This window comes from Gymnogyps californianus, chromosome 11 (assembly GCF_018139145.2).
Source record: "Gymnogyps californianus isolate 813 chromosome 11, ASM1813914v2, whole genome shotgun sequence".
NCBI lineage: Eukaryota > Metazoa > Chordata > Aves > Accipitriformes > Cathartidae > Gymnogyps > Gymnogyps californianus.
In genome coordinates this window covers 22,954,440-22,964,628 of record NC_059481.1, presented here as the reverse complement: position 1 = coordinate 22,964,628, position 10,189 = coordinate 22,954,440, and the positions used below count along the sequence as shown (strand labels likewise).

Below are 10,189 nucleotides of genomic sequence, written 5' to 3'. Positions count from 1 at the left end.
GGGTGTTTTGGGCTGTGTAGCCCAGCCCAGAGGTGACAGGGCCCTAAATGACGGTGGTGGCTCTTGCGGGGGCGTTGGGGATACTGGCCCAAGAGCTGTGTGCAGCAGGAGCACCCCATCGTGCCTGAGGGTGGCCCTGGCAGAGGGGAAGAAAACACTCATTAGAAGTTTTCTTCCTGCTCTTTTGCTGTTTGCTTCCCAGCCGGGCTCTCCTGGGTGCCCGTGCCAGCGGAGACGTGCTCCGTGCCTGGGTAGGTGCTGGGGAAACTCAATGGTGTGACCAGTTGCCCCAGCGCTGCACGGTGCCCTGCGGCATCACAGCAGCCTCCTCAGTGCCGTGGGCACTGGCCCCGCTCTCTTCCACCCCGGGGGTGGCATCTGTGTGGAGGTGGCACCTGAGCAGAGGTGGTACCCAGCGGGAGGTGGCATCTGAGCAGATGTAGCACCCAAGCTTAGGTGGCATCTGCCCAAGCAGAGGTGGCACCTGAATGGAGGTGGCACCCAGCAGAGGTGGCACCCCACAACCATCAGTGACCCCATACAGACCTTCCATCACCAAGCCCCCATCGGGGCAAGGGGTCCCCGGGGGACCCCAGTGGGGTGCCACGGGGAGAAGACCAGGGTGCTGCCGTGGGGTTGAAGTTCCCGGTTGGCCTGACCCTGCTGGGAAGCCGATCCCTAAAGGGTGCCGCGGCCATGCGAAGGCTGTCCCCTCTCCCGTCCTCTCCTGCTGTACCTCCTACAAGTTTCGCTCGTCCCTCCCACTCCCTCCCAATGCTCGCCTTCTGTCAGGGAGCCGGGAAAGGCTGGGGATAAGGAAAGGGCTCTGCGAGCGAGGCTACCAGTCTGGCTGGCTGCCTCCCGCGGATGCTCGGGGCCGGGGAGCAGGGCAGCCGGCGCTCCCATGGACCTCCCCAGCGGGATGCTCCTCGCCTGCTCCCTCTGCCTCCTGCCCGGTAAGCGCCCGCTCCCCCTCCTGCACCCACCCCAATTCCCCAGGCAAGGGGAAAGCAACCGGGAATAACTTTTGCTTATTTGGGAAAGGTGTTGGAGAAAGCCCAAGGTTAATTAGGCTGTTGGAAGAGTCTTGCCGGGAGCAGGAGGGAGGGAGCGAGGCGGGTGCCTTTGAGGCAGGCAAAGGGGAGTTGAAGGGGATGCAGATCTTTGATGGGCTCCCCAGGAATGAGCGGGCGGGCAGCGCGGCGTCCTCCCGGCCCCCCTCCTCGGCTGGGCTGCAGTTGGAGCGGGATTAGTTAGTGTTTTTCTGCAGCATCAGACGGTGGGGGAAAAAAAAAGCCCCCCCAAAATAAAGCCAGACCCTTTTACCTAGGGTTAACTTTTGTGACCCACAGGTGGTTTGTCCCGTTGCACATGAGGGGGCTGTGCAAAAGAAAAGTGCTTGGGGTTAAATAAGTTAAGAGAGGTTTTAGGCAAGCGTTTGGTTTCAGGAGGCGAGCCCGCAGCTTCCCCCCCATACGGCTCAGTGCATGCGGGACGAGCCCTGCCGGGAGCTGGGGCGGGAGGGGGAGGTTTATGCTTCTTGCTGGCCCCTCGCCGGCATGCTCGGGCTTTCTTCTTGCAGAAAGAGACTCCCCGGCAGCGGTCATTTTTGCTGCAATTACATCTGGCATCCTCCTGCACGCAGCCCAGGCTCAGAGCAGCCAGGCTGGGACCGCTCGGTGCTGCAAAGGGGAAAAAAGAGCCTTTCCCTGCTACCAGGAGCACTGCCACCGGCTCACGCCTCCCCGCCAGCCTGCAGCGCTTCTGCCGCTGCAAACATTTCTAAACATCCTGATGGAAAAGCACGCCAGGGTGGTGGGTTTTTTTACTACTTTTATTTTTTTTTCCCCCTTTCTAATTGCACTGTTGCTTGATCCTTTAAAGCAAGCCGCAGCGGAGCTGCCTTTCTTTGCTTAATAGGGAACATGTGTGTGCGCCTTGCATGGCGGCGGCGAGCGTGGCGGGGCGCGGGGCTGCCTGCGTGGAACTGCCGGGGCCGATCGCTCTGACACCGACATGGTGGCACAGCCTCGGCCGTGCTTACGTGGGCAACCGAGCCCATGGGGTGAACACCCCTTAAAGAGATGCTGCTCGTGGATATATATGATGGTTATTGCAGAGTGTAGTTGGGGGATGTGGCAAATCGGCGATTCCACCTCGGGCTGAACAGAAATCCTCCGTGTGAGCGTTTCTGCCCATGGGGGTTTCTGCCTGCGCCTGGCGTGGCCGGCGATGGCAGCGGTGCTGCAGCAAACGTGAGCCATGTGCCGGCAAGAAGGGTTAATGCTTCCAGCGCTCCATGGTGGTCTCTGGACTGGGATGCGTTGTGGCTACTGGTCAATATATTTTGCTGAGGACTGTGCTGGTGTTTTGCCATCCGGACTAAAAGCAAGTTTGCACGATGTGCGGGATCCCCTGGGGCCCTGGGCTGAGCTGAGGGTGCTGGGTTGGGACGTGCATCCTTGGGGATGGTCCCTTCGCCGTGCAGGCAGCGCTGCCTGTCCTGGCACAAACCCTCGGGTGCTTTGCCCGAGGGAAACCCCGCTCCTGGCTCCGGGGGAATCTCCTGCCCATGAGCTCTGTCCCTGCTCTTGCATCGTCCCACAGGCTGGGAGTCCCCAGCAGCACTCCAGCATCCCTGGTGATTGCCTGGCGATTACTCAGTGCCAAGGGAGGAGGCAGGCGATACCAGCACTTGGCAGCTGGTCCCCTTCCAGCAGCTACCTTGCAGGGCCAGGGACCCCAGCACCATGCCTCTGTGCACAGCCTGTCTTGGGGACAACCCAAGGTGTCCCTGAACTTTGGATCCGGCCAGCTCCTCTTCCCCGAGGCTTCAGTGCAAGCAGGGCACAGGTCTGGGCCGAAAGCGGGAGAGCCCAGCCAAGGGGTGCTGAGCCACGGCTTGTTAAAATAAATGTATTCAGTGGCCGCGGATCGCCCGGTTGCTTGCTGACACCATGCGCTGGCAGGGAAGCTGCGACTTCCAGAAGGATCCGGGGAGGATGCGCTGAGATGCGATAACTTCCCTTGTGTCAGACCATGCGTTTGTTTTCCTTCGCCGGTTTGGTTTTCCAGAGAAGGTAGTCAGCTCCTTCCCTCTCTAAAGGGCCACCAAATGGTAAAACCATTGTGCTTGCTCCATGGGGCATGTTTGGGATTGTCCAGGTGGGTTCCCAAGGGACTCCCCAGTCCAGGCTTTGACGGTGGGTGCTTAATTTTGGGTGGCTGCACAGCCCCAACAGTGGGGCTGAGTGGGAGCCCACCTACCAGCTGGCCATCCACTGGGCAAGGTTTGGCCAGGGAAGGTCTGATAAACAACCCCCCCGAGGTGCACGGGGCTCTGAGAAGGCAACCCCCCCCACGACCCCCACAACCCATCGCTTTCCTGGCATCTCCCTGGGAAAGGGGCGGTCAGAGACCTGCCGCTATTTATTCCTGATGCCGTTTGCGTTATCGCTAATGAATGCGCTGCAAATGAATAATCAACGCGTTCCTTAGGGCTGCAAAACATGGCCATCAAACAGCTCCTCCCCAGCTTTTGGGGGGCCAGAAAGCTGGAATTATGGAAGCACAAGGTACGTGTGTAGCTAACACCCCAGGGCTGTTTGTCAGAGATTTTGTGGGTAACCAGGAATGTTACAACACACGAGCCGGCGATGACTGATCCTCTGTTCATCCTCAGTATTCCCTGGCTCTCCATCCACCGCTGCAGCAGCCACCAAACCCCGGGTTGTTTCCTAATAGCTGATGACAAACACTGGCTTTGAGATAGCGACCTGGAGAGGAATTTCGTGCTTTCAGCGTCTCATTTGGCAAAGAGCACTTGATGGGAATTAAACCTAGAGGGAAGCACGAGGACACGTGGCCCACCCTGCTCCTTCTCGGGGCCTGCTAGCTTTTGCCCAAATACCCTGTATCAAGCTTAAAGGTTTTCTGGTTAAGCTAAATATTTCAATCCTAAGAAAAGAAAAAGTCATGTGCATGGCAGATGGGTTGCAGAGGAGCATCCAACGCCACCAAAGCCCACGTGGTAGTGGGGATGCGGTCACAGGAGCCCAGCCCAGCGCCGGGTGGCCAGCCGCATCCCCAGGGATGCTAAGGATGCAGGGGTCACAGAGACGACGCCAGGGTCCATGGATGCGCTTGCCCCATTGCAGAGGTCACCTCTCCTGCGTGGGCTTGAGCGATGAGAGAGGAAGCAGGAGCAAGAACAGCAAGGCGAGTTTCAAAGTGCCAGACCGAGCTGCTTGACCCCGGCACGCTCCAGGTTTTTGGCAGATGTGAGCTTTCCCCCCCGCCACGCACACCCGGGCTCCTCCAGCGAGCAGCTCGCTCGTCCCTGCAAGAAAGCAAGAGCCCAGCACGGCACGTGCTTTTCTCATGTCCCAGGCATATCCTTTTCCTTGGGTCACCTATAGTGCCCCCAAATCCTGTATGTCCTCTCGTGCTGCCCCCAGGGACCCACAGCAGCCCGGCAGCGGGCAAGCTGCCTTTACCCTGGGGAATTCGGCAGAAGAGCCCGTGTGGATCCGGACGCAGGTTCCCATGGGCCAGATTCGGCCGCAGCCTTTGAGATGCTTCTGCCCCCCGTATCACTGCCCCGTGTCTCGGCTTGGCCTCTCTCCAGAAACTCTGTCCCACGCTGTGAAAGTGCTGGAGGCCAGCGAAACAGGCTGGGTTTGCACGATGCAGTCAAAAAAATTGAGTGTGTTTTCCCTGCAGGCAAAAAAAAAAGAAAAAAGGGAAATTTTTCCAGTAGCTCCACTGGCCGGCTCGCGTCTCCTTAAATCGCAAAAGTTTGGAGCAAAGGCAGCGAGCTAAAGCCCCAAACCTCTCACGGCAGCAGAAGCAGGCTTGGGGCATCACAGCAAGCGCTGCCGGGCTGCATTACGGCACCTTCCCGGAGTCCCTTTGCTGGCAGTGAATCCCATTGCCTGCCCGAAGGATGCAGGCAGGAGGCACGGGCAGAGGTATGGGCAGGAGGACGGTGCTGGGGCCCTGAGAGCATCCCCCTCCCAAAGGTTTCCCTTACAGGGAGGACTTATTTTTATTCTTTTTGGCAGGAAAGGTGGCTTTTATTCCCAGTATTGTTTCCCAAATGTGTTTTATTTTTTTTCTTTTCAATATTTGACCTGACAAGAATCAAAAGTTTGGACTCGACAGAAGCTCCAGTTCGGAAAGGAGGTATTTGAGGCTTCCTGCCTTGGCTGCATCGCAAGCAAAACATGTGGCTTTTGGTCACTTATTTATGACAGTGATGCCACTCCTGACAAGAAAATGAGACTTGGTTCTTTGGGTTGCTAAATCTCCTTGACAACCTCTCAAAAAGCTCCCATTAGTTTAAGCCAGTTTAAATATTCTCCAATATTTATTTCTTTTTTTCTTTCTGCCTCGAGTGCACCCACATCTGTCGGCTTTCTGAAATTCCTCCCCTCTGCCATCCGTTGCCTGGAAACTTTCTTGCAGATCATTTTGCTTTTCCAGCCCCATCACCTCCCCCCGTCGCCGCTACCTGCCGCAACCAGGATGCTCCGGCACGGTGAGCGGCACGAGCCCCTTGCAGCACTTCTCCCTGCTCCCCCCGGTTCAGAGACCTTTGCACTTAATGAAGCATTCCTGCTCTTTATTTGGGGGTTTATGTTGCTTTTCATGACCAGCCTGGCTGCCTTTTGCAGGAGGATACAGCTGCACGATGAGGTCCTAAAGCAAAAAGCCATGGGATGGGGGTCCCCAGCTTGTCCCAGTGTTCCCACTCCCCGAAAACCTCTGCTTGGGGCTCTGCAGTGCAAAATCAGAAAAACTCTGCTGAATGCAAAAAATCGGAAGAAAACCCGTGGCATCCTCACTGATGCTTGCTCTGCACCCAAGTGATGAAGATGCCTCTGCGTTACCTGCAACTGAATCTTGCTTGAAATACAAAACCCCCTCCTCAAAAGACCCCCCTCTTCCAGCCAGGTCAAGGGTGTCACCCCACCTCGCGGGTGGCAGCGATGTGACACCCCAGGGTGCTCCCAGCTCCCCACGGCCTCCCCCCTCCCCTTGCCCATCACTCCTCTCAATGGCCGGTCCTGGCTTCTGTTTCTCCACTGGGTAACAGTTAACTCAAAGGAGGTTTTAATTTGTTTTGTAATGTTAAATAAGGTCAATCTACCACAAAATATGCTGGCTCTCATCCCCTCCGTCTCCTTTTTTTTCCCCCTGCTTTCTAGAATTTCTTTTTGTAGGATTTTAAAGCTCCTTACCTCAGCTCTCCTTGGCGAGACTTTGCGGTTCTTTGCTTACGGAGCCAATGTTACAGATTGGTTCCTATGACTGCAAAAAATCAGGTTTATCCCTAACATTCCTACCTATAAAAACACTTTCCATCCTGAATTTTTCTGCCTGGGAAGCGGCATTCCCAGCCTCTCCTGTTGACAACCCCTTTATACCCCTATAAATACCAAACGTGATCCTTCTGCTGCTTTTAAAGCCATCCTTAATACAGATGCCAAGATCTTTTATTTGCATGAACCATCCAGCAGCTCCTTTCTGCCCGAAGGCAAATGAAGAGCCGGGATATCCTGGCTATCAGTATCCGTCCCTGCAGCACCGTCTCCCACGCTCCTTGCTGGGACCTGGGCCGTGCCCCTCTATGCTTAAGCAAACCTGTGGGGAAAATAATATTGTCAAGGAAAAAAAAACTCCTGGTAGAAGCCGTGAAGCATTTGCACCCGTGGAGGGTTTGAGCGTGCTGCTGGCCTGAGCCAAAGTGTGTGTGTCTCTGGATAAAGATGCACACTGGGATATCATGGGCTGATACCTGCTGGCTCTGGGACATGGACCATGGGACGTGGGTGGCTGCAGCATTTTGCAGCCACCAGTAATAGAGGCAACGCAGTGCCGGAGCTCCTTGGCACAGATAGTGCTCTTCCCCCCTGCCCAGGGGTGGTCTTTGCCCCCAGCCGATTTCTCCATTGAATGCACCCAGGGGGGCTGTGGGCACAGTTTGGGGCAGCTCCTCCACCCATGGATAGGCAAAGGGGCATCTCCAGCAGCCCCCAAACACCCCAGTCCTGGGGAGATTCACTTGACACCCCCGTCTGCACTCCCTGCTGCTGGGTCCAGCTCCTGGCAGAGGGAGGAGGTGCCAGACCGATCCCCCAAGATTTGCTCCCTGGCAAGTGAATTGCTCTTGAAGGTTGACCCACGTGGGCTGTGAGCACTGGGCTCCCCGGAGCTGGGATGCCGTGGCCAGGGATCCTGCTCCCGCTGTCCTGTGGGAAGGGGCATCCTCCAGAGCAGCCTTGGGGAGAGGACTAAGCCCAAAAATCGCCCCGTCTGGGTCTGAGCATCCATCCTCGGGGACATCCCCCTCCAGAGCTGCCTCTCCCTAGCAAACCCCCCCCAGCGGCACCGGCTTTTGCTCACAGAGGAGAAGTGAATCCCAGTTTTGTCTCTTTGGTACTGCAAAACCCTTGGGGACAGCAGGAGGTGGCCCATGGGGACAGCCGGGCTGAGTGATGGGCTCCAGACAGGGCACATCTGGCATGGCCACGCGTTTTCTATGTACCCCCAGCCCGTGGTCCCTGCCGGGGTGCGTGGGGACATGCTGGTGGCCGTCTCCACCACGAGCAGCTGCAGCTCCGCAGCTGGAGGAGCAAAGCATTGCAGAGCAGCATCGCCCGTCTCAAGGGGCTTGAGGAAATCTCAGAGGGGAGGAGGGTGCTCTCCTCTCCCCTCCCCGTGCCCGTTCTGGCAGCCCTGGCTTCAGCTGATTCACTTTTACAGCAGCCTAGAGAAAAAATACTTCTTTCTTTCTCGTAAACCAGAAACACACTTTTGCTTTGGTAGCGGTGGTGGGCACCAGCTCAGTGGCCCCGAGGAGCATGTTGGTGCCTGCCGGGGTGAAGCCCCTTTGTAGGTGGGCTGGAGAAGGGGGCTGCCCTCCAGCGCTTGTGCAGCTATGGTCTCTAAACCCTAAATGAACCCGCTTAAAGCTGCAGCCCCGGGGCTGGCTGCTCCCCAGGGGCTCAGGGCTGGAGAGAGGAGTGCTGGGTGGCTGCAGGCCAGGTGAGGCTGGTGTGCTTTGGATCTTGCAGCCTCTTCTCCGTCATGGCTGGCTGTGGGAATGCTGTGCCACAGAGCTGCTGTGATGGGGTAAAACCACCCCTGTTTCACGTAGGACCTTCCTGGGGCGTATTATACAATTTGGGGGAGCAGCATTCCCAGGATGGTTGAGGTTGGAGGCACCTCAGGGGGTCACCTAGTCCAACCCCTGCTCAAGCAGGGTCCCCTGGAGCAGGTTGTCCAGGGCTGTCTCCAGTTGGGATTTGAATATCTCCACGGGTGGAGGCTGCGCAGCCTCTTGGGGTGACCTGTTCACTCTCTGGCCACAGTAAAAAAGTGTTTTCTCCTCCCCTCTCAGCACCTTGGCTGATGGGATCCTTCTTTTCTCTCCCCAGGGTTCAGTGACACCTTCAACATTGACACCAAGAGGCCCAAAATCATAGCTGGCTCTAAGGAAGCGTATTTTGGCTACACGGTGCAGCAGCATGACATCGGAGGGAAGAAATGGTAAGTGAGCTCTGCGCCGGGCTCTGAAGAGGAGGGGATCTAAAGCCACCTACCCAAAATGCTGAATATCTCCTCCTGCTCCATCCGACCACTGGTTTGGGGTGGGCAGTGCTGCGGCTCCAAGGGAAACTGAGGTTAGCTCTTGGTGATGCTGGTGCCAAGCCAGCCTGGGCAAAGTAGAGAACAGAAACCCTCTTCCTTTCAAAAAGAGGAGTTTTATGAGGGGGATAACAGTATATTTTGTATTGATAGGTGTATGTGTATGGAGAGTGCCGTCCTCTGGCTCCTGCCCGGCTGCCTCTCGGTGGCAGGTGCCGTGCACGGGGCTTTGCTCCAGGCAGGTTCATGCTTCCCCGGGGCCCCTTGGCCTCCGATGCTTGCTGGAAACCCATCTGGGTTTTGGGTCGAGGCCATTTCATTTTATATAATTTCCACCAAAGAGCCACGGTCTGCAGAAGTGCTCAGACCTGCCTGTGTCCGTCAGGAATGCAAGATGAGACTCGGATGGGCTTTGCCCAGGTTTTGGGTTTCGTGGCAGGTTTTCCTCCTCCCCAGGGCTGATCCCTGCTGGGGAATCCTGCACAGATGTTGACAGAGACCCTTGGTGCTCTCCAGGAGCCCATCTGGATGCTGCAGTGATGAGGGCATCTCAAAAGCCCATGACATTCCCTGCAACTCAATTACTGCGGAGCTGAAGGATCTGCCCCGCGGGTGGATGACAGCCACGCTTAAGGCAGCAAGCAAACACGTAATTAATGCAGATGGATACCCCTGAAATTCAAAAATCAGACCTGGGCTGCCTTTGCGTGAACTTTGCTGGTGCTGGCGGGGGGCATGGGGCTGGACCCTGTCTTGTGTCCTCAAGCTGAGCTGATATTTCACTGCAAAGAGGAGCAGGGAGGTTTGGCTTTAACCTTGGTCTCCCCAGCTGCCGTCAGCACGGCCTGAAACCTGCCCGCTCGCCGCTTCCCTTCTGTTTAATGGAAGGTCGGGGCCAGCTGCCCAGGCATGCTGCGGTGAGCCTTTCCGCTGTCTCTGAGCCCCGATTTCCCGCAAGGATTGTGTGCTTTTCCCAAACGGTACCATGCACCCAGTTAATGGGCTGATGCTGATGCTGCGGCCCCCGTGCTGCATTGGGGCTGCGGGGGCCATCCAGGCTCCGGTGCTCCCAGCTGCATCCCAGCGAGCCATTTGCAATTAAATCCGTGCTGACGGTTTCCACTCTCCGGGTCACCGTTTCCTTCCACCATCCAGCAGAGACCCAAGTTAATATTCATAAAGCTTTGAATGGTGGGATAAGGTTCAGCTTTCCACTGGGAGCGTGTGCTCTGGGATGGGCTGGGAAGGGAGGGGGTTGGCTTGGATGCAGCCCGCGAAGCTGCTTCTGCCCCGTTGCAGAGATGGGTCCTGAGCGGGTATTTTAGCACCCAGTGGACCCCTCCAAGGTTCAGAGACTCACATCTGCATGGCAGTGATGAGCTTTTCCACTGCTTCGTCTCAAGACCAAGCACAGGGCTGCTCACAGCTGGGCTGAGTCTCCCCAGAAGCGTGACCGTGCCAGGTACTAGAGCATCCTCGCAGCGGGACATCCCCGTGATCCTTGAGCAGGTTTGCAAGCAGCAGTCAGGGAGCTTTC

The 10,189-nt window shown here is 56.9% G+C and overlaps 1 protein-coding gene across 2 annotated transcripts in view; it reads left to right on the top strand.

Moving 5' to 3' along the window:
- Window positions 1–861: 861 nt before the first annotated feature.
- Window positions 862–10,189, top strand: part of ITGA11 (integrin subunit alpha 11) — a 49,098-nt gene continuing 39,770 nt past the window's right edge. For both annotated transcript variants that reach the window (XM_050903497.1, XM_050903496.1), the window contains exons 1-2: window positions 862–956; window positions 8,442–8,553. In XM_050903497.1, coding sequence (XP_050759454.1) covers window positions 905–956; window positions 8,442–8,553 — 164 coding nt within the window. In that variant the 5' untranslated portion in view covers window positions 862–904. The remainder of the gene's footprint in view (window positions 957–8,441; window positions 8,554–10,189) is intronic.